Consider the following 24,693-nt stretch of genomic DNA (forward strand, 5'->3'; position numbering starts at 1 on the left):
GGAGCCGTTGCTGAATTATCATTCAAACAGCAGACACAGTACAAGTGATGGAGTCAGGCATTATGCAAACCAGGTTCTAAGCTTAATGCTATAATACCGAAGGACATCTAATCTACTGCAACATACACACAGTAGATTTGATCTCTGCATTTTAAATGCTGTTAGTTTTCACACAACGGTAAAGCAAATTTATTTGTATAGCACCTCTGAATGAAAAGGTCATGGAAGTACTTAACAGGAGACATTAAATCATGAAGATAATAAAGGCAAAGACAAAATTTAGTAATCTTAAAATGAAATACAAGAAGATAAATGTAATAAAAATAACATTTTTATTGGAGACAAGCTTCATTACCAAAGGAGTCAAAATATTCTGCAATGAAATCCAGCCCTTTATATGCAAAACTCGTGTGATCAACAGATGGCACTGCAGACAGGAAGGCAGGAAGACCACTGGCCAAAAACATGAAAAACGAAAATCCAAGGGCAAAATCAACCAGATTAGATTAGAAAGAAGAGGGAGTTGCAGTGACAATCTGACAAACATAGACACAGACTGTATTCACAGCAGGGAGAGAAGGGTAATATGGTACACAAACACTAACGAGGGCAGGGAAAAGAACAAAGGAGGGATATACAACACAGAAAACCACACGAGGAACCAAACTTTGAAATAAACAGCAAATAAACTTTAAAGGAGAACAAGAACAATCTCACACAGACACAAATGAGACAAAGACAGATGGTATACAGAAAAGGGAACAAAAAAAACCATTCAGAAACACTAAATGTAAAACTAAGGACAGATCATTACAAAAACACTATGAAAGTATGAATAATTTTCTACAAATTAAATTTATTTCTGGGAGTTTATTCCAGACATAAATGTTTCTGAGCAGAGCTAAAACAATCACAGAGGGCTAGTAAAATCATAAATGTACTTTTATAAACTAACATTCGGATTATAAGATCATTTATCTGACAGACGGGAAGCAAGACCCGAATATCACACTGATAGTAATGAGGACTCTGAGTTCAGAATGATCAATTAGTGAAATGTCTCATTCTCTTTTCATGGAGACAGAGTCAGGCAAACTTATTTAAGAGAAAAGTACGTTTAAAGCAAATTTGGCTTTAAGTCTTCTGACATGAAATTTCTTTACTTCTTGGTGTCTGCTTAAGCTTTCAGAAGGCTGAATTGTATTTGGTTGGATGCTAATAATTAAATGTGGGTCTGAATTTAGACTATATTGAGTTTTCTGCCTTTGTTCTTTATTGCTATAGCGGGATAGAGAAAACCCAACATTGAGTTGTCTTTCTGTCCAGAATGATTCTTTCAGTTGGATATTTAATTGGACATGCAAGCAATTATTACCCATCATCCAAATTAAAAATAACAAAACACGGTGTTAGTCCATTAGCTCCTCAATCATGGACTCTGTTTCTACATAATGTTGGATTAGTTTTATAAAGCAGCTGTCCTTGTTTGCCACCATCACAGTTAATAAAGCTGATAGAGATCTGAATCATTTCAACCTAATAGTGTGCCATATTTGGATAAACGTGCTGAAATTAAAGTTAAATTAAAATTCCTTGGATGTTCAGTTTCTAAACAAAATGATGCAAAATTATTCTTAAAAAGTTGGAAGTTTATGATTTTTACAGACTTTCAATCAGCTGCTTCCTCTGAGTCATTTTTTCAACATTTTCAAGAAAAGCGTCCCAAATGCAAACACAATTTGAAGGTCTCTCCCTTTCGCTCTACCTTTAAGAGAAAGTCAGTATTGAATTTTGAGGAAAAAAGGTCTCTTTTATAGTCTCCTAAGCTCCAACTTATATAGACAGTAAGGTCCACCAAAATAACTCCTCCAGCAACAACAATGAGCTGCCTCAGGGGTCAAAAACTGCTTTCAACCTGAGTGGACAACTCATTGGACAAAGATTGCTTCCTATTTATAGAAGCGATTGCAAATTACTTCACGAAATGGTGTTAGTTAAGAAGGTATGCTGCTTGTCAGAACCCACAGGAAACTCATAAACATCCAGGCTATATATGAATCTTTAAAAAAATGTGTTAGAAGCGAAGGGATCCACTTTCCTGCATTTGAATGTGTTAAGGTATGCCAGTACATTTCTTCAGAACAAAGCCTGCTGTTTTATTATTCAGCCTAAGTTTTTCTTTTCCTTTCCCCCTGTCAGCTGGGAAAGTGATGGATTAATTTGTTCAAAAGCAAGTTTCAGCAATGTTAAATTACAACCACTTTTCTATTGCCTTTAAAAGCAGACATTCAATTTAGCAGCAGCCGTGCCACTCAAAAGTAGAGCTGAAGGTGACAGATAATAGGGAATGTGGTAATACGGTTTAAATGTATTATGTTGTTTTGAAAACTATTGAGATTTCCAGGGCAACCACTTCTGTTTGAGTGATAATAGCATGGTTACGGCAAAACCGAAAGAGCAGCCAGTGAGGGACTCTTTCATTGCCTTTAAAGGACTCAGAGGTAAAATGTGACTTTGAATGGTTTCTGTTATCAGACCCTCTAAATGCCCCTTAACTGTCATGGTTCAGTCCTCTAAAGAATCTTTAAACAGCACTTTTCAGTTGTGCTTTTATAGAAAGCACTATAAAAATATCAAACAAATCAAAAAGATATCACACAGGCCTCTGGAAACATTTTGTGCAAAATTAAATGGGTGGGGGGGAGTAGTATTACAGATATAGTTACATAAGCCTAAAATAACTGCGGGTAACTGCTATGTCCTCGACAGATCACTGCAGCTGAGTCAAACCTGCTCTTTCAAGATTCGAGGTTAGTGAACAGTGTACAGTAGCGCAGGATGTACTTAGAGATGACATGTGTGTATTCCGAAACAATCTGTTTATTCTCTCTGGGGTCTGGAGAGTGATATCTGAGCAGTGAGAGGCATTTCTGCTGCAGCAAGCCATGATTTCTTAGGAAGAACTGTTTACTTATCCTTGGCATCACTGGTATAGTGGAACCTCTAAGTAACCGCAGCGTGTTGATATTACACAGGAAACAGCTCTCAAAAGTCCCTGAAATTTGTACTAATTGCACTGTATTTGTATATAAGAAGACAATACCATTACTCTGGGGATATGTGCATGATTGCTTCATATTTAATGGTGTGTTTGCACATGAAACTAATGACAAATTCTATTTTAATCTTATTCTCAACAAATGCACACCAACCTCCACTTACAAGCTCTCAACAATCTAACCAAAAAGCAAAGGCATATTATGCATTTAGTTAAAGTTGGTTCAAAACTACGGGGAGGCACAAACCAGAGGTGGGACCAAGTCATTGTTTTGCAAGTCTTAAGTAAGTCTCAAGTCTTTATCCTCAAGTCTCAAGTCAAGTCTCAAGTAATGTCAGGCAAGTCAGAGTCGAGTCTCAAGTCACTGGTGTAAAAGTCCGAGTCAAGTCACAAGTCTGAAACTTTGAATTTCAAGTCCTTTCGAGTCTTTAAAAAAAAAACGAAAAAATAATGTTGCAGTTATGCTAAATGTAAATATTAGACCATGTAATTTTTTAATCTGTGTTTTTCTCAACACATGACAAAATAGTGAACTTAGAAAATATACACAAATTGTGAAATTGCACCTCTTTAAAATGCAGCTCAATTAAACCTAGCTCCAAGAATAATTTTCACCGACAGTTCTGAGATAAGCTGCATGTTATTCTTGGATGCGGTTGTAGGACCAGCTTTAAAATCGCATGACAAAAATATCATACACATTAAAAAAACTGTATCACCAACGTAGCCTGGACAACATTTGCTAGTTAGATGAAGTCAGCTATCTCATTGTAGCATATTTATATGCATATTTATAATCATACGGTTCTTGGAGTGAGTGCATACACTCATGAAGTTTAGTAACTTCAGGTCACTGCAACAAGCCCAGGTACAGTTTACCGACGGATGGGTGCAGGACCTTGAAATGCACCGTGTAGAACGAAAGACCATCGTACGTATCATAAGTTTACCAGTCTCACAAATTGTCTTCATAAATACACATTCGTTAACCGTTTATTAATAGGACCTTTGAGCTCAACGGTAATTAATTAGTAGTGGAAATAATTTCTGGTACCCATCACAGAAATGTAGCAGTGACAATAATATTGTATGCTGTAATCGTACTGGGCAATTAGTGATACAAAAAACCTGTTTTATCCTGTGAATAAAAGTATATGTTTTTGTCAATGTACCATAATAACAGAGGCGAAACGCAATATTGTGTCAGGACAATTTACTATTTATGCACAATAAACAAAGGAGCATAGCGCGACAATTTCTGTTCAGCGCCAGACTTGCTTGTAACTAGTGATGGGACGTTCTGTATCGAGGCTTCGGAGCGTGTGTCGAGTAATGGAGGGGGCGTTTCCGCGAAGCGCGTATCGAGGCTTGCTTCATTTATGGGAGGAGCTGAAAATGATGACGTCCGAAGCCTCGCTGCCCGGCTGTACCACGTGACTGGTTCATGAAGTGGTTCGAACTTTGCCGCGAGATATGACAGCGATATAAACCCCTCAGACTTCATTCAAAAATGTGGGTGTTTGATGGAGAGTTGCGGTTAGTGAGAGTTTGGAGACCGTTTGGAGGTTTATGAGAGTGAGGAGAGAAAGTCAGGAGAGAATAGAGCCAGCTAAGAAGAGGAGGATGTCCTCCCCTGTGTGGGAACATTTTGATCTTATTCCTCCCAACAAGGTATGTAAATTTCTACAGAAGATGTATTTTCATGATACTGATGGTGCAATACAATTTATGTTGAGCTGTCTTGACTTTTGTACAAGGTGAAGTGTTTTCTATGTGCCAGGGAGCTGGGATATAACAACAACACCTCATCCATGCTTAGGCACTACAGAGCTTTGCATGAGAATAAGGGGGACACCGATTGTGGAGCAAGACCAGGTGAGCCATCAAATGCCATGATAATATAGCATGCAGTAATGTTACTAAATGATATAACAATATTATACAACTGTTATAAGTTACGTATGTGATATTTATATTTGTGCTTTGTCTTTATTGTCTTTCCTCAGGAGAACAATCTCAAATAGATGAAGACCTGGTTACCATGGTGATTGAGGACTCCCAGCCATTTAGCATTGTGGAGGACAAAGGATTCAAAAGATTTGTTAAATCATTAAATCCTAGCTATGTTCTCCCCACTAAAAAGGTCATAAAAGCAGTGAAAATTTAGTTTTTACAGAATAAAATGTGAACAGGCAGGACTGAGGCTCAAAGCCTCAGTGTGTAGCTGTCCATACCTCAACGTTACAAAAGCACAACCACTGTCCACACCCCAACCACACCTCACCTCACAGTAAATGATCATTTCCATTTCAAGCATTTCCAAATAATCATTTCCCATACTGCCACTATAAATATACACAGTATACTGCCATCACTACAATATACATGTTTTACACACTCCTTTTGTTGTTGACATTTACAGGCTGTGTGCAAAATGCCACACTCTTCAAATTCATGCCAGCTATTATTTTTACGTCCAGTAGGTGTCCTGCTAGAGCAAATGAAGCTTCATGAAGCTTCGCGTTGGGGTGAACCAATTGGATGAAAAGCTTCAGTGCTTCATGGGGCTTCATCTGCCCATCACTACTTGTAACCTATATCACCAATTATGTTATGAAAATGACGTATTAACTACTAAAAAACACTGACCTTCGTGTAAATGCTTGGAGCAGACTAACCTGTGAGCTGGAGTGTTCTGGGACGTTATATTTGGTCTTTGAATGGCTGCAATCCAGGCCATCCGTCGCGTCTTTGTTACTTCGGAAACATGGCTCGAACAATTTCTCTTCAACGACGTAATCCGATAACAACCGATCTCTTTACCCGTCGGCTTCCCGTGGCTGTCATGCGACCGGCTATTGCAGTTAATAATACAACGGCTTCTTGACATTTTTGTGTTTCTTTTTATCGCTGTGTGACTGATTTCAATTGAAAGCCTGCGTGCGCTAGTACCGCTTGCCACGAATTCCCAGAATCCTTTGCGGTTCTACCCGTGAATGACGTCACATTTTCAATCTCTATATAATATGCATGTTAAATTTTATATTTGGGGTAAAATATCAAGTCTTTTCAAGTAAACCGGTTCAAGTCCAATTCAAGTCCCAGGTCATTGGTGTAAAAGTCCAAGTCAAGTCACAAGTCTTAGAACATTTTTTCAAGTCAAGTCTAAAGTCATAAAATTAATGACTCGAGTCTGACTCGAGTCCAAGTCATGTGACTCGAGTCCACACCTCTGGCACAAACCCAGCCAGAGGGGGATCACAAGCCGGGATAAATTGGAGGGTCACATCAGGAAGGACATCCAGTGTAAAATCAGTGCCAAATCGAGTATGCAGATGCGTCCGCTGAGGCAACCCTTCAGGAAATAAGAGAGCAGCCAAAAGTACTTTCTAGTTTACAAATAAGCTTAGTCTATCATGTGATATTTAGCCATTAAAAATTTGTAAGACAATTTTAAACTATAAAATTAAGTAAGGCAAGCTTCCTTCTTTGCAGTGCTTTTAGCACACATCCTGAGCTGTGAGGACAGTCATTCACCAGGCTTTCTTTATAAAGTGCCCCTGAAAAAAATAAGATCAATTCTTACATGATAACGTGATTTTAGAAAAGCACAATCCAAGCAGGAATTACTTGGACAAAAGGTATTCTGCAGAGCAGATTAGTTTTATATAAGAGAATTTTTAAGGCGACTCGTTTATCTTATGCAAAAGTGAAGGGATAGGAAATAAAATCCATTGTAGTTTTCCACCTACGACAGTGCCTAGCCAATATGAGGAAATAAAAAAGCAAATTACAATCCTTCACTGTGCGTTGCTGAGACAATCTTCTTCTTTTCTATAATTTTTGCTGACTGTAACAAATATGAACTGTGCGTGTTGGGGATCCGGGGTGGGGGGGCTCGGCCTCAACGCATCTCCAGGGACAACTGAGACAGATCAATTTTAATTACCCAGTAACCTCTCAGAGAGCATGAGCGTAATGATGAATCAAACAGCTTGGATGGCCACTCTTACCTCAGGGAACTCCCTGAACAACTGATACAAAATATAGCTCAACTCCCACGGATGCAAGCAGAGGAAAAGAGGGGTTATAAAAACCTTTAAGTTACTTTATGCAGTAAGGCTCGACTCAGCTAAAGGCTGGCAGAGGAGGTGAAGAGGAAACATGGGTCTAACCTGCGGCTGTGTGAGAGTGTGAGGGAGTGATATGAACAAGAAAGAGGGGGAGGAGACAGACGGACAGAGGGGATGCTGCAAAGGGAGCTGTCACTGCCAACTGGATGCTCATACTGGAATAGGAGCCATGTTACATTTCACAGACAAAGACGGTGCCTGTTTGCTTTGTAGCTACAGAAACTACCTGCCACACATTCTCCTGCCTAATCTCTCACCGTGACCAGAAAAATTGAACCGTCTCGACTGTACTACAGTCCTGCTTATTCATAAATGGCCAACTACAAAAGTTTTCATTGTGATAAGTTACTGCAAAAATCTAAGAGGACAGAAAAACACACACACCAAAAGCACAAAATGTGCTGCAGCAGCAGAGCAGTTCAAACCAACAGCTCTGTGCCCACTCTTCAGTATGCTCGAGCGTTTGTATTAACAAGTAAAGCAACACCGCATTTCTGATAAGGGTAATTCACCATTAGCAAGCATCTCTTGAACAAAAACAGAAAAGAAGCCCCCTGCTTTTGAATCCCTCTGCTACTGAAGCCATACTGTGTTTCGCCTTGAGGCAAAATTCAATCAACCAGTGTAAGAAGCGTTGCCTTCATTACAGCGAAATGTCTATAGTGTCACTAGGCAGCTTAAAACGATTTAAGAGGCAGGAGGAATCTTCTGCTGGTTTTCTACCCCTCTCCACATCGCATTACATGTTGTTTAAAAGTCTGTTCCAATCAATCCCCTTTAAAAGGCCTTTTATGGGAGCAGAATTAACCTCAGGGCTATTTTTAGAATCAAAAACATTTCATGTTTTCTGACCAGTCGGCCACACAAATGCTGTGTAGGAGAGGTATTTTAACGTGCTCTACACACAACCAAATCTGCCTCACACCTTCTTAAAAAAATGCTTATTCAAATACACAAATGTTATGTCTAAGAGTATTACTACTATAGCAGATTGCAATGACTGACTTTAAATTCCATGTCTTTGATTGAGCAGTAAAAATAAAATATTCCACGTTGATTTTGAATGTGTAATTCAATTAACTACCTTCTTTTCTGGATCAGCACTCAGCTGCTTTGGATGTATGTTCCTAAATCACTTTCAGGTGACTAATTCAAATTCATTGGGCTGTAAAACTGCAGGTGATCGTGCTTTAAAAGCAAGCGTTCCTTGTTCTGGTGATAGATCGTAATAATTATGAATGAACCAGATTTTAAAAAAAGGCTGAGTCGAGGGAGACAGAGAGTTGCTTTAAAGTAGCCTACATGTGGGATTCAGGGTGAGAGCAGGGAACCCTGCAGCCTCAAGGGTATAGTCATTTAATCTGACTCCACAGAGTACATCAAAGAAATTAGCAGCAGAGACATGACGCATTAAATTAATTTTAATTAAGAAATTTCTCAAGAGGATGCCGAAAGTGCAAATAGAGAAGGGGAGATTCTTTCTTTTTTTTCTTTGAAGACTAAGTTGACATGTATTTGTAAGCATGCATGAAACAAAGACCCTATCGAGCTATTACTGGTAATCCACTGTGTGTTGTTACAGTGAATATACCGTCCAGTATTTCTGAATGATTACGTTGACTAGCTGTGAATGAGCAAGAGCAGAGTACAAAGGAAGATGGATAAGCGGTCAAAGCCCATATATCTTTCTTGTATCCAGTCCGCACAAACAAAGTGTGGATCCAGTGTATCCGTCCTGGCAGAAGCAAACAGTGAATAATCAAACGCTCTCTGTAGCCAAATGAGTGTCCCCGGTGACATTTCATTGTGACCGGACCTGCAGTTTAAATGCATTTTCTGCCAACATAAACTCTCACACAGCAAAACACAAAGACTGGCCGGGAGACTCTTTGAACATGACTGTTTAAACTTTCAACAACGTTACACACTTTTAAGAAGAATTTACAACACAGCCAAATGTGTAAATCAGGGAGGGAGAGAGGAACTGTGTTTGAAGAAGGCCTGGTGAACTGTTTAGTGCCAAATCCAAGGACCTGAAGTTTGTCCAGGTCACTGATAATTAAGACAGAAGGGATGTGAGCTGCCTGAGTCAATTCTCTTCCTATAGGCATCCATAGTATAACTGACATAAACAAATCAGTAAAACACAGTGAACCTGGTTTAAGCCTGATTAGGTGATAAATCTCAAAGAGTTATTCTAGTAATTCCAATTCTTAAACATTCAAATAGTAAGTGAGTCCGGTGAATATTCTACATATGTCTCTTTTCTCTACATCAATTTGAGTTGAATTCCGAATATAAGTAATCCGGATTGATATTTATGTGATTTTTAGTGAATTTTCCTGGCTTCTGATGCTAATAAAATTCCCACAACTCATTGGATAAGCAGCTGAATGTGAAGGTGGAATCATGTAGTTTGTCAAGTGTAACTTTCATTCAGTGGAAGTGAGACTAAACGCCTGGCTGACTTGCTTGCTAAGATGTTTTTTTTCTCCCTTTCCTCTTGCAGTGCCACTGTGTTCGATGCGTCTCCAAGTGCGCACAACCCGTCTGCAGCAGCATTATTCCGCAGACCGCCTGCCAGGCATCTGGCTGCTCTGCGTTTATTTCTGGAGGCGCTGCTTTTCGCTCAATCACCTCCAACAGGTGGATAAGAACACTGGTGGATGTACACCCTGGGGAAAACTGGAGGCGTTGAAAAACCAGGTGTAATCCACCGAGGGAACTTGGTTGTTGTTGCCTATTTTCGTCTCCAGAATTTGTTGCGCGGTGAGTTTAATGCGGTGTGAGCCGGTCTGCGTTTTTTCCCGCACCTCCTCCTTAAAAGACGGAATGGAAATCGTGATTAAACCTGACCAAATGTGGATTCTCAGGAGGAGTGCTAAGAAGTATCCAAAAAACGAGAAGGAAGAATGCGTACTACACTAAAAAAAAAAAAAACAACAACAGGAAAAAGACGCGCTGACATCTCTAACACTAACAAGCGGGATTTTAACACTGCTGTTTCTACATTTATGGGGATACAAATTCCAAGAAGTTGAGGCGAATTATTTTCATGCTGTTTTCCACAGGAAGACCACTGAGCTCCCTGAGCGAAGTTCCAATGTCCATCATCCCAAAGGTTTGTCATTTGCTTCTGTGTACTACTACTGATCTTTGACTATATAAGGCTCTTCAGCAGACAAGAGTAAGGCATGTTACCCTCGGAAGGTTTCTGATAAAAAATTAAAACCGTGGCAGTTTAATGATTGTTTTCACTCGTACTGTAAGCGCAGGATGGGCTTTAAATATGCTGCATGGTCTGTTGGAAATCCATTCGATGCTGCTTGAGAACTACAACTTTCAGAATAAAAGATTCCCTGCCGTGGCGTTGGTGCGCTGCTGCACCGTGTAATCAAACAGCTGAGATTTCCCATTTCCAAGTAATGAATTGAATTCGGCAAACTCATTAGGGGAAGAGAGCCAGTGCACAGAAAGGCTACCTCTGTATGTGCGCGCGCGTGTGCGTGCGTGGTTGTGTGTATTGGCTCGTGCGCTACTGAGCGTGGGCGCCTGCGTGTGCGTTTCAGTATTTGCACACAGAGCTATGAGCAGGCCGTACCTTTTGTAGTGTTTCTGCTTGGTTGGCAGCTTCCCTTAATAGCGGCTGTCTTTTGAGGCAATTTCTGTCGCAGGTTCAAGCAAGCACCAGAAAATATAACATAACCCTCACATTGCAATATGTAGCCTGATCTAATCTGTGTGTCAGATAAACACTAAAACACACTCTTGTCTAAAACATTATAATATTTTGGCAAACAAATGCAAACCAATATAGTTAGGTCACAGAGAACCCCGATGACGTAACTTACTGTGTTGTTTTTGAGCAAAATTAAATTATAATTTTGTTTTTTTAAACACAGATATACATTGTTTTGTTTGGCTTGTCCTTTGCTACTTGTTTTTATCGTAAACCACTTGTTGTACTGAAAGCAGAGTTTAGTTTTCTGCTAAACAGACTCCTTATGTTTACAGTTGCATGCAATTACTTATACAGGTAAACTGGTCTCTGTAAAATCAAACTAAGGATCTCAGATGAGGTATGAAGTGCTGCCATCAAAATGCAGGTCCAGGCAGGATCAAAGGAAAATATTGTTTTCCTTTAATATTATCCACTTTTAATACTCTTACCCTCAATCTTAAACATTCTCTGCTCCTATAGATGATCAATCATGTTCAACATCTGAATTCTTAACAGCAGACTGAAAAAAAAGTTCTCACACCTAAAACTGAAAGCATAACCAATCACACAGCTTGTTTATTTAAATTAAATCTTTGTTACAGTGTTTTACAAAGTACCCTTATCCTCCTTTTAACTGTGGCTAATGCTAGAAGATTGATATCACACTGATGATTATGAGAGAAGGACTTGACCACTTGAAGCAGATTAACTCAGAAAGACAGGAAACACAGGGGAAACAAACTATATCCAAACCTACCATGTTCTCATATCAGTAAAAGAGCCAATAATGATAGCATCAAAAGTTTTGAACTGTGCCTTTAAATGTGCTATTTTAGGATGTGGGACTATGGGCACAGCATGAATATTTTTACTCATATTTATTAAAGAAATCGCTGCATTTCGGCTTGTTCTCATAAACTAATTAGCTGCTGCGGGTCCAATCATTATTTTTCAGATAGATGCAGTAATGAGTTGTCCTGAGACGGTGGGAAGAGAGAGAGGGGAGCCTTTAGGCACTAACTACTTGAACCTCTTGTTTTTTGTTATGTTTACGACTGTGCAACGTTTTCCACTTAATGTTGTTTTTGACTCACCTGGTTTATATTTCGCCCTCATCTCCAGCACTTTCTGTGTTCTTGTCTGCTTTGCTCATTTCAGTTTTAAATTCTCAGAGGGCTGTCAGAATATCTTGGAAATATGTTCAGAGGTGACAGTCGACACATCCGCACAGATGCTAGTTTTCAGTCATTATTATGGTTGCTCCAGTTTTGAATTTTAAAATGGGTTTGTGACAGAAGCATTGTACTAAAGCTGCTTTTCACATGATTTAAACAATATTATCTCATCTTTTTATCTACATTCAGTATTTCAATGTTACAATATATTTAGAGATGTTTTAGATTGTGAAGAAACCAGGGACCAGAGGAAATAAAACAAAGTGCATATTATTTGAGAAGATGCAACGTGTCAGTCAACTAGTAATGATTAAGCACATTACATAAAGCAGTTAGAAACTTGAGATTTAATGAATCGTACCATCCAGTGCAGCTGCAAGTATTTCCTGCAGTGTGTGCTGTGTATCGTGATGGCTGTTTGTGAAACATGTTCAGCAGGAGCAGCCGCTGTCATGTCTACGCTTGATCTTTCTGCTTTATATTAGAGCTCTCTAACAGGACACCAGAGGAAAACAATGCAGTGGAGGTGTTTTTGATTTCTTTCCTACCTCACAACTTAAACATTTTTATCCTTGATTTTTGCCAGCATGTAAACATTGCCTGGCGTTAGATTCTGAGCATTTGAAACTTACTAAATGCTACAAGAACAATAAAAGGCAATTTTTTCTTTATTTCCAAATAAAACCATAATATTTAAATGGTTTATCATGTGTTGAGCTCGACATCTGTCTAGACTGTTCTCCACCTCTCACCCGATGACAGCTGACTCCTGACTGTCTTATTCCACTTGTCTACTTGTCATCTTATATTATATTTCTTCATTATTTATATTACATTTAAAATGACCTTTTATTCAACCGTAATTCTTGCACAGTTTGTAGGAAAACGCTTATAAACAGGCAGTTCTTAATTAGATCATGTAGCGCATGTAATAAATGGAGAGGGGTCAACTACTACTGTAGCTTCATCTCAGTATTACAGCCCTTTCTGCTCTGCATGTGTATCCGCTGTCCTCTCTTTTCCTTCTTTTCCTACTTGTTATGCAAAAACCAACAACAAGCTTATTCTACAGCTTTGTCTCTATCCTCTCTAGTGTGAACCCCGCCAGCCCAGCAGCAGCTGTAGCAGTGTTAACAGGGTGCTGGTCAGCTGAAGCTTAGAGAGATGTCACAGCTCTACTACCGGCGGACTGACAGCTCCTCATACCGGGACCGAATCCCGTTGAGAATTGTGCGGGCCGAGTCGGAGCTGTCACCTTTAGAGAAAGCCTACCTTGGAGCCGTCGAGAAAGGGGACTATGCGAGTGTCAAGCAAGCGCTTGAGGTGTGTGTGTTTGGGTGGAGGAATGGAGAAACTGACTGATAAAGGGACGAATTAATGCAGATGCATCAAGCTCAAAATTATGGATGAGGGAATGGCTCAATATTAAAGCGTTAATGTAATTTGATTGACGTGGAAGAGATTGGAAGATTCATGGGCAGGATGCAAAGTCACAATAATTGCTATGCATTTCAAATAATACGCAGGCTCTTTATAGAAACCAGTAGCAGAGACAAAGTGTTGGCAGGGAGCAGCTGCTTTGTAGTCCCGTAGCAACGGAGAGGCTGAAAATTGTAATATATCAGGACATGTCATCTAGCAATATAGTGACAAATGACATCACGATCCACAATAACAATTTGTGATAGTTTGCCCGCTTGGCTTGTCCATATAGAGATTAAGAAGGGACATCTGCATTCTTACAACTTCCTTTTTGTTGTGATATTTCTTAAAATATTGCGTGTGTAGGCAGCTAATGACAGAAAGCTACTTACAAAACAGTAAGTTAAAAAAGAAAAGTATAAAGTGTAAAATCAATGCAGCAGAAACATGGGGTACTCTTATTCCTACATTCCCCACAATTCAACGTGACTGCCAACAGTTCAACTGATATTGAGTTGTGTTATGCCATCAGTAGTGGCGAGCTTAGTCTTGTGCTGCTAGCTTCAAATGCAGATACAAAAGAGTGAGCTACAGAGATCTGGTAAACTCACTCCCACTCCACTCCTCCAGATTCAGAGGAAAAACTACAAACTTTTAGTAGCTTGTTCAGTTACAAAAGGTGCGAAGAGTTTACAGTTCCTTTCAAAAATGTTCATTCCCTGTGTGTCTTCCTCCATAATCTGAACCCCAGAGTCCCAGAGTATGTCTTGAAACAAACTCTGGCTTTCAATCACTTTATTTTGGCAGGAGGCTGAGATCTACTTCAAGATCAACATCAATTGCATCGACCCTCTCGGCCGCACAGCTCTGCTGATCGCCATTGAGAACGAGAACCTGGAAATCATCGAACTCTTGCTGAGCTTCAACGTGTATGTCGGTGACGCCCTGCTGCATGCAATTCGCAAGGAAGTGGTGGGAGCTGTGGAGCTGCTGCTAAATCACAAGAAGCCGAGTGGTGGCATGCAGGTGAGGAAGGGACTGAGGAAAGTGGAAAGAGTTGCATATTAACATAAATTTACAAGAGCCACAAGCGCCTCTCTGCCGAGACTGTTCTCGGCTGTCCAGGTTGGAGACATGCTAGCAGGGAAACAATAGTTGACATTTATTTTCTCTCCAAGTTATTAGCTTTTTTTTGTTTTTTTTGCTTTTCCAACGAATTGTTTTATGTTTCTGTCCTTTTAGTAGTTAATTGCATTTTTTAATTTTGAGTTTTGTTTTTTGGTTTTTTTTTTTTTTTTTTGCTGTTTTTAAGTGCAGTGTTTAATCCATTTGTGTGCCAGGACCTGTGCCAGTTTCATTTGTAGCCAACATAATAACATTCTCCTGGCTAGTACAGTGTACCATTTAATAAATGCACCGCCTTTATCATTTATCGTAAGCTGAATGCCTGCATTAATGAATGATTAACATTTTTTTAAAAATCCTTTACTCTTTATGTTTAGAGCATTACTTCCAAAGTATTCCCACCTTAAAGCTGCAAATGGCAAAAAGAGCCGGAATATACAGGTGCAGCTCTCATCCTCCCTTTGCCCTCTACTCTCTCCACCCTCAGGCCCTCCCACTAAAAGAGCACTTTTGATACTGTGAGCTGCATCAACATTAAATTGAATTAGACACAGCTGTGCCTGATTGTTTGGATGCCGTTTGCAGAAGGCTTAAATATTTGCAACATTCAATTCAAACATTTAACCTTCATCAACAAAACCTATCCAGTCACTATGAATATGGTTAGATAAAAGAGGGAAACGTCCTGCAAACACAGAATTTTGAAAAGTTTTCTTTCAGTGTCAAATAGAGATGTTCAAAGGTAAATCAGAGTCTTGCCACTGGCAAGAAATCATTCCTAAGCACAGCATGGTAGAGCAATAAGACAAATAATGGTCCTAAACGGCGTTGTATTCTAATTGACACCACATGCAAACTGACTAAGTTAGCAGTCCTGTTTTCAGTATGGTACTGTATTTTTCGGAACATAAGGCGCACTGGATTATAAGGTCCATTAAGTGAAGCAAAACAGTCAGATAAGTCAAACTTTACTCAACTCATTCTTCTAGCTTCCTCCACTTCCATACCATTGATTCATTAATGTTGAATTCTCTCGCACCTGCTCTATTCCCATGTTGTTGCAGTATAATAATGACTAACCTCATATTTTGGATGGATTATCTCAGTTGTTCTCCTAACTGAAGTTTGGTCGGTTTACAGCATCCTGCCATGCGATTGCATTTGTCCCTAACCATCAGGAACCCTCACACTAACTTATCGAGTGGTAAAAAGTTAGCGATCATCCTCCAGCTTCACTGTGTTTATGTTACGCTAACATAGCTGTGTTGCTAGCGATCACATAGCACATCATTATATACCAGCTAGTCCAACTTTAGTAACCCTACAAAAGTCACTGCTGTTTAGTTTTCTGTCTTCATTGGAAGTGATAGCAGAGCTGTACATTTTATTTTTTTTCCAGAAATCTCTCAGTCTGAACATGCTATATCATATTTAGGTGGAAACTAGCGAGCTAACTTCCTGCTTACATCTAACTCCGTTAAATTTAAGTTCTGGATTTTAACCTTAATTGTTACACCGGGTAAAGCAGCAACATTGATCATTTTATTAAAGATGAAAGAATTTAGACAGTTTTTAACTCTCAATGATGCCGCAGTGTTCGTTTGACTTTGGGACTGGAAGCAGAGTTTGGACCCAGACCCCAGATCGGTGTGGCTTCGTAGCTTACCAAAATCATACCAAAACATTTTTGGCAGATTTTTGAGCGCCGTGTACCACATAAAATTAGTTCGAGCTCAGTAAGCGCAACCAGAATTCATACGTAAGGCGCACTGTCAATTTTTGAGAAAATTAAAGGATTTTAAGTGTGCTTTATAGTCCAAAAAATACGGTAGATGGATGATCATTATGAATGATAATTTAAGTCCATCTTCCTTGTTCCATATTGTGTGCAGTTATTTTAAATACAGGGTTGTTAACCTTTCCTGTACTATTGGGAAGAAAGTCTGTATGGATTTGCATACATAGTACGGAAAGCGCTCTCTCTGAAAACCCTGTGATTGGCTAGAGTCTCCCACCACACTCAAGAGTTTCTAAATAATAGTGGTGGAGCAAAGAGTATGTGCAGAAGTAGCTTCCTCTCCAACCGCTTGAATTACACTACGTATAGATACATATAAGGTTGTTATTGAATTTCTACCCAATGGCAGTAAAGGATTTCTGGATACTTTAGTTTTAAATCTAAAAACAACATTCAGCAGCTCAGGGATTTTCGTGACTGAATGATAAAGTGTGATTGCCAGTCCCAGTAAAGTACTGCTACTCACTGTATAGCTTATAAACTGAATGCAGTTGCCTGGAGCTTTTTAGACCATCCAGATTAACTGACCCAGTATTGCTGGCAACAACAAAAGCTGACACTCCAAAAAGCTGCTTCATAAGCCTTCTGTGTTTTGGAAAAGGAACAAGTCTTACAGAGAGAGAGGTTTAATGAGCACTGAGTTCACTCAGAGAAAATACACTGTTTAATTTAGGTTTGCTCTTATTTACTCTAGGAAGGTTTCACATTAGTTTGTGGACCGCTATTCATTAATACTCCACTTATAGTAATGATCAGGAACAAAATGTGTAGAGCTTTAGTTTCTGTTGACTTACTGCTCTGTGTGCTTTCACATGCACACATACGTCCTTCTTTTCCTCTCCCTGTGAGCAGTAATGATGGAGAGATGTTCCTCCTGTTCTAAACCTGTTGCAATAAGAATTTTAATAAATGAAGTAAGCTCAAGTTAAAATTAAGTTGAACAATTGTTGAAAAATGGAAGGAAAGGGGAAAATAATAAGCAGGGAAAGGCAGCGTGAGCTCAAAGAGAGAGATTGGGATTGTTTGTCAAATGGATGAAATTTCCAGTCTGAACTGCTCAGCTGTGACATTAATCAGGTGGAACACTTTATCTTACTGCCTTTGTAAGATAGTGCTTTTTCCCATCCACTGAGTAGGCTGTGAAAACAGATCACTCTAGTGCCACCATATCACTCCAATAGAAGCTCATTGATTATATTAAAAAACTCTTTGGAAAAAGCACATCGTATTTGTTGCCAGTGTCTTCTCTGAGATTTATTAATACCAAGATTCATTTTGCGCTTGGCTGGAATTGTGTATATTTGTCTCTCTATTTTAAGCCGTCTGAATGACATGTTTGTAATAATCTCACAAGTGTTTTGGCTTATTTGTTTTCTGCTGAGGACCGCATGGTTATCAGCTTTTTAAATAGCTCCATGTATTATCCTCTGAGAGCAGATATGCATCTGTCAATGGCAAACAATGGATTTCACACAGCTTCTCAGTTGCATGACCTTCGGGTGGTTTTGAGTTTTGTTTTTATTTTATTTTATTTTTTTTCATCTTTGTCTTTTTCCGACAGCCTTTCGATATAAGGGCGCTTATGGAAGGAAATCCTTCTCCTTCCTACATAACACAGAGCACGATGCGGAGTAAATGCATTCATGCTCGCTTGAATCTGAGACTTGAGCTTATTTTCCGCAGTGTAATTCAAAAACCGCCCGGTGTCCCATTTTTACACCAGTTCTATCTAAACATTTGTGATGATGTCGGGTGGCAGTAGAAAACCAGCAGGGAGGCTCAAAATAGAGCACGGTAAAAACAAAAGTAACCGCACACTCTGCTGCTGCTGCAGATGCCATTGTTGTATTTTTAATCAATATGCTTATGGTGGATTCCCTATGAGTAACAAATATGTGTTACTCAGAAGAGTGGGCTTTTTATTTTCCTTTCTCCGCAATTACCATAGTTTCACATATATCAGTTTGCTTGGGCACAGGCCAAGGCTGTTTGATGTAGATTATTTGATGTCCCACCTCTTCCCACATGGAGAACAGAATATATATACTGTAGCTTATTAGATCACCCACCTCTGCGAAATGTGGCGACTCTTAGACATGGCTCTGTGCCACGCTTTAGACTTGCTGCTGCACTGTGACTGCTCTGAGAGTAAGCTACCCAAGTAATTAGTGTCCCTGTGTGATATAATGATTTTTGGATGCTATATGAATGATGAAACATTTTGGAGAAAATGAACCAAAACCCCTGGAGAACAATTCTTCATGCTTTGTTCCTCAGTGAGCAGTGGTGACAAAGGCTTACTATTTCTGTTTCTGCTTGGCTGCTTGCAAGTGAAATATTTTTAAAACATCTCACATCATGTCTTAACTGTGACTTATACTGTCATGCCTATAGTTGGTCTTTTAGGATTTAATAGCTTTATTTAGCTTTGCAAATACCAAAGAGTCTAGGTCTTTTTTTACTTTCTTTTTTGTGTACGTATTTTTGATAGAAAGAAATCTTTTTAAAATATAGGTGTTCAGCTGTTTTTAAACATGAATATGTAATCAGCCAACTACATGGCAGCAGCCCCGTGCATTTAGGCATATAGACATGGTCACTGCAGGCTGCTGAAGTCCAAATAGAGCATCAGAATGGGAAAAAAAATGATCTAAGTGACTTTGAATATGGCATTGTTGTTTGTGCCACACTGGCTGGTATTTCAAGTGATAATCTAGTGGGATTTTCCCACACTGCCATCTCTAGGGTTTAAAGAGAACGGCCTGAAAAAAGAAAATATCCAGTGAGTGGTTTTTCTATGGGTGAAAATGTCTTTTTTAACATTTGATAGAATGTTAAACCCAGATAGAGGCAGAATTTGGTGCAAAAGACATCAAAGCATGGCTCCAACCTGGCTTAGTTAGTGGTGGTGGTATAAATGTGTGGGAGGGGTATATTTTTTCGGCACACTTTGGGCCACCTGAGCATTGTTTAAACACAACAGCTTACCTGAGTTTTGTTGCTGACCATATCCATTGCGTTACGACATCAGTGTTAACACACTTGGTCGTAAAACACAAATCACCTCAAAGTGGTTTCCTGGATGTGACAGTGAGCTCCCTGTGCTCGAAGTACTCGCTGTTCTCCGCTGTTCTCCGCTGTCACCAGATTACAATCCAACAGAGCACCTTTGGGATATGGCAGAACGGGACTTTGTGCAGGTGCAGCTGACAAATCTGCAGCAGCTGCCAATATGGACCAAGATCTCTGAGAAATGTTTCCAGCACCTTGTTGGGTCTGTGCCACAAAGATACAAGCAAGTACAAGCAAGGTGCTTCCAATAAAGTGGCGCCTGAGTGTATGTCAGTGTTAGCACATACAGATCAAAATACATCAGAACTAATGGGAAAAATGCAGATATATCTATAGGGCATGATTTAAATGAGGAGTTTTGTTAGACTATCATACAGTGCCCTTTGCTGTTTTAATGGAAAAACACTGAGTATATAATTAACTATGATTGTAAGGGTTTAGATTGGCAGAAACAGTGAGCAGGTAATAACTCTGAGGTAATTTTAATTTACATAAATTAAATTCAGGTAGCTGCGACTGCCCTGCAAAGCCAAGACACTATAACTGCTGGTTTATATTATATTAATTCTGTATAATGCAGGGCTCTTCTATCATAGAATCATTTTTTAGTACCTTACAAATAGTGTGATACCCTCCATGGGCCCATTTTGAGCAAGGAAAAACCCTAAACCTTAATCTTATATAAAATGTTTATAATGTAACATGCTGTTTTAAAAAAATAAATAGAAGTTGATATAACTTTAAATGTCACTACCACTTAAGTGGGTTTTATAATCTCATAATTATATGAAATTTTATAATGCTGGTCTACCATTTTTGCCACTGGGTGGCTGTGGCTCAGGTAGGTGATCCTTGGACAAGGTAATGAATGACAAGTTTCCCCTGATGTATCCGTCAGAGTATCCGTGTGTGTCTGAATGTTGTCTAGAAGAGCTTAGGCATGGACTAAGGCAAGCACTGTATGAATGTGTGTGACTGAATCAGTGAGGCAGAAAGGCACAATATATAGTAAGTGTCACATTTAACATTTACCATACACCACAGACCATTTCTACGCATAAACTCCTTATCTTAAGCTAATTAGCTTAGCTCGGCAGTGTGGCAAATTTCTCACTTGTGAGTTGGCATGGATGAACTGCATTTAAATTACCTATGCAATTCTGTATATATGCAGTTTTTTTGTTTTTGTTTTATTGAACCAGCAAGACAGCTTAAACAAAACTCAGTCTGTAGACTCAAAAGGTGTAAAATATCAACTACATTGCTATTTTCCCGGTGTTGTTAAAGTTTAGACCAAGCCTTCTCAAGCTTGTCTCTTTAGCATTCTTGGCAAAGCTCTTTCAGTAAAACCAGAAAGTCATAGTCCCATCTGCCATTATTCTGCCTTGAGTTGCTAAGCAGGTCCTTACCTATTCCATGTTTACCCTCCAATCATTCTTGAGCTGTCTTCTCTCTCTTCTCCCATTCTCCCTCACCACAGAATCAGATAACAGGCCTTCAATTAAAAGAATTAAAAAGGCACAGCTTACTCCTCTGCTGCCCGCACCTGTATTCCCCTTCTTGAATGATATGGGAATTGAAAAAGGACTTAGCTGGAGTGGGTGATAAGAGGGATAGGTAGAATGAGTTTCTCTCTGAGCATAATTCCCTCTGAAATGTGTTAAACGCTGATGCATCTCGCTTTGCTGTTACTGGTGCCCCTTACTAAAGCCTTGATATGTAAGGCATTTTTTTCTTTTTCCAAGAGGACAATTTCTTGTTTGGATTTCAACTATCTTTACCTCCAGGAGCTAAAAGCCCCAGGTACTGTGCAGGTCAGCGTCTATTGTATTTCTTTGACAGCTTTGTTCACATGTGCTGTCATTCTCTCATCTCCCTGCAAAGGTTCCACCGATCCTACTGGACAAGCAGTTCTCTGACTTCACCCCTGACATCACTCCTATCATTCTTGCTGCACACACCAACAACTATGAAATTATCAAGCTTCTGGTGCAGAAAGGTGTGTCTATGCCACAGCCACATGAGGTGAGTGAACCATATCTAATATCTCTATGCAAGATACCATAGTTACACATATAAAAGTGTGGGTTCAAAGACACAAATTATGGATTTTTTCTTCTGTATACCACCACAGTGGATTCTAAAACGAACATAATATGTGCTTGAAGTGCAGGGTTTCATAAAAGTAATTAAAGCCATTTGCAGAGGCTCAGAAGTCATTGGGGTAATAAACAGTTTTATAACCAGGTGATGCCTGTTTCCTGGTTATTCCATGAAAACGTAAGTAGATAAAATCCAACAGAGCATGCCTTTCAGTACTAAAGACAAAGCATCTGAAAATGGGGCACTGTGTAAAAAGATGGCTGTAATTTCTGAACTATTACTGTGCTCCTATTGGTAAACCCAAGCTGAAAGTATGCACTTTGTTTAATTTAAAATCCAATGTGGTGGTGTATTTTTATAAAATGTAAACGTGCACATACATCTACAGGTTAGGTTGTCCCTTGAAGGTCTGAGTATCATACCTTGACACAACAGCGGCTGATTTGCAAGACTGGAAGATGAGCCATTGCTAAACACAGAGAAGCCTCATTAAAATGTGTCCATGCGTCCATAATTTGTTTGATGTTGCAGGTGCGCTGCAACTGTGTGGAGTGTGTGTCTAGTTCGGATGTGGACAGCCTGCGGCACTCGCGCTCACGACTCAACATCTACAAAGCACTGTCGAGTCCCTCACTAATTGCGCTCTCCAGCGAAGACCCCTTCCTAACCGCATTCAGGCTCAGCTGGGAGCTGCAGGAGCTCAGCAAGGTGAGGGAAAGAGAGGCAGCTAATAGTGGAGCTTGAGCATCAGTTGTATGTATATTAATTAACCTTTTAAACTTTATATAATATGACTGTGTAACAAAAAAATGACCTTTCAATTTATTAGATAAGAATTCAAATAAATCCCTTATGTTGAATCTAATATTTAATAGGTTCAAGGTTCAAGGTTCTTTATTTGTCACATGCATAGTTATACAAGTATAACACACAGTGAAATGTAACCTGACACGCTCCTCGACATGTGCAAAAGTTGTGTGTGTGTGTGTGTGTGGGGGGGGGGGGGGTAGAGGACAAACATTATATATATAATGTATATATATATATATATATATATATATATATATATATATATATATATATATATATATATATATATATATATATATATATATATATATATATAATATATATATATACATTATATAGGCAGCACGGAGGCACGGTGGTTAGCACTGTTGCCGCACAGCAAGAAGGTCCTGAGTTCAATTCCACCATCAGGCCGGGGTCTTTCTGTGTGGAGTTTGCATGTTCTCCCCGTGTTTGCGTGGGTTCTCTCCGGGTACTCCGGCTTCCTCCCACCGTCCAAAGACATGCAGCTTGTGGGGATAGGTTAATTGGATAATCCAAATTGCCACTAGGTGTGAATGTGCGAGTGAATGTGAGTGCGAATGGTTGTCTGTCCCTGTGTGTTAGCCCTGCGACAGACTGGCGACCTGTCCAGGGTGTACCCTGCCTCTCGCCCTATGACTGCTGGGATAGGCTCCAGCGCCCCCCGCGACCCTGAAAAGGATAAGCGGAAGCGAATGGATGGATATATATATATATATATATATATATACACACATACATAATATATATATATATATATATACACACATACATAATATATATATATATATATATATATATATATATATATATATATATATATATATATATAATTGATATCTCCAGCTAAAATATAATAAAATGCTGTTATCTTTGTATGTGCTCTACGATTTACAGACATTTTAGTTAGATAGGTCAACTGTTTTCCTCCAAGAGAACATGGCTAATAGAGGTGATCCATAAAAGGTGTATAAGCAAGACGTAAGAGATTTCCTGATGCAGAAAGTTATCTATTACTATTAAGTAATAGATAAACAATAACCATTAAACACATGAAAGTTCCTGTTTTTTTTCTCTATTTAATATAGAAAATTTTTTTTTTTTTTTTACAAAGGGTCCACAGGAGCAAAAAAGGACATTTTCAGTGAATGTGAAGTATGTCCAGGCAGTTAACTACAAGAAACTTTTTCTGTAATTTAAAAAACGTATTTATTTGTGCGGACAGATTTCTTTCATTTACTACAGCTCTATTAGTTTTATGTAGATAAACTGAGACGTACTGCTAAACTTGCCCTTCTTTTTCTTTTAGTAATGGGATTAAACACAAAATTAGATGAGTTCACATTGACAGAAAGGGGAGGTTCGCTGGTTTGGCCCACTTACGATCAAAATCATCTGTATGTGTCCCATGATGTAAAATGAGTTTCACATCCCCAAGGCTTTTCCTGACATATTTACTCACATTTTACGTACTCCTGCTCTTCAGCACTACAGTGTTTGTTTTAAATCTACTCCACCTTTTGCTTCCAGGTGGAGAATGAGTTTAAATCTGAGTATGAAGAGCTGTCCCAGCAGTGTAAGCAGTTTGCAAAAGACCTCCTGGACCAAACAAGGAGCTCCAGAGAGCTGGAGATGATCCTCAACTATAAAGATGATATCAGCTTATTGGAAGAGGAGGGCGCTAATGATCTGGCAAGACTCAAGCTAGCTATCAAATACCACCAAAAAGAGGTATGTGCAAAGTAAAATTATTATCCAGCAATGGTTGCATTGTATTGCATGTGTAATGTGGCTCCATGCTGTAGTGGGTAACACATTCACCTTAAACATGAAAGAGCCTCAGTTTGAGACCAGGAGGAGACACAAGCTGGCGAACTTGCTGTGCCGGTCCCAGCCCAGATAATTCGGATGGTTGCATCAGGAAGAGCATCTTTTGTAAAAAGCCGTCTGCTGTGGCAACCCGTTGGAAATAAGGGAGCAGGGAAAAGTATAGTAATATTCAGCCTCTGAATAAATACTAATACCGAAGTGGGTGTATGACATGAGTGTCATATTTTGATATATGGCAGGCCTTCATACGTTTAATTTATACCATTAATACACAGACATATGGTAATGTGTAAAATTCCAGATGGGCAATGAGATGGGTTGCTTGTTTGTTTTTTCATTGCCGGGGTTGCAGGACGGGGAAGGAAGCAGAGAATGTCATCCTGTTAGATATCAACAAAATGATCTTTTGCAGACACACACACACC

General features: G+C 39.3%; 1 protein-coding gene and 1 long non-coding RNA gene across 4 annotated transcripts in view; both read left to right on the forward strand.

Annotated features, from left to right (window-relative positions):
• The first annotated feature begins 4,338 nt into the window (after nucleotides 1–4,338).
• LOC146660722 (uncharacterized) lies at nucleotides 4,339–5,639 on the forward strand. Its single transcript, XR_014913456.1, has 3 exons — nucleotides 4,339–4,729; nucleotides 4,816–4,933; nucleotides 5,065–5,639. It is a non-coding gene; the product is annotated as an uncharacterized LOC146660722 (long non-coding RNA).
• A 4,082-nt stretch (nucleotides 5,640–9,721) lies between these two features.
• The window catches only part of trpc4a (transient receptor potential cation channel, subfamily C, member 4a), a 29,560-nt gene continuing 14,588 nt past the window's right edge, over nucleotides 9,722–24,693 (forward strand). Inside the window, exons 1-7 of one of the 3 annotated variants that reach the window (XM_085420734.1) lie at nucleotides 9,875–9,960; nucleotides 10,263–10,312; nucleotides 13,181–13,410; nucleotides 14,317–14,535; nucleotides 21,389–21,529; nucleotides 22,139–22,315; nucleotides 23,969–24,169. In XM_085420734.1, coding sequence (XP_085276860.1) covers nucleotides 13,252–13,410; nucleotides 14,317–14,535; nucleotides 21,389–21,529; nucleotides 22,139–22,315; nucleotides 23,969–24,169 — 897 coding nt within the window. In that variant the 5' untranslated portion in view covers nucleotides 9,875–9,960; nucleotides 10,263–10,312; nucleotides 13,181–13,251. Of the gene's footprint in view, nucleotides 10,313–13,180; nucleotides 13,411–14,316; nucleotides 14,536–21,388; nucleotides 21,530–22,138; nucleotides 22,316–23,968; nucleotides 24,170–24,693 lie in introns of all 3 variants that reach the window. The other 2 variants (XM_085420735.1, XM_085420733.1) reach the window with 2 other exon arrangements.

This window comes from Rhamphochromis longiceps, linkage group LG10 (assembly GCF_057381845.1).
Source record: "Rhamphochromis longiceps isolate RC_006_pf linkage group LG10, R_longiceps_female_GT1.1, whole genome shotgun sequence".
Taxonomy (NCBI): Eukaryota; Metazoa; Chordata; class Actinopteri; order Cichliformes; family Cichlidae; genus Rhamphochromis; species Rhamphochromis longiceps.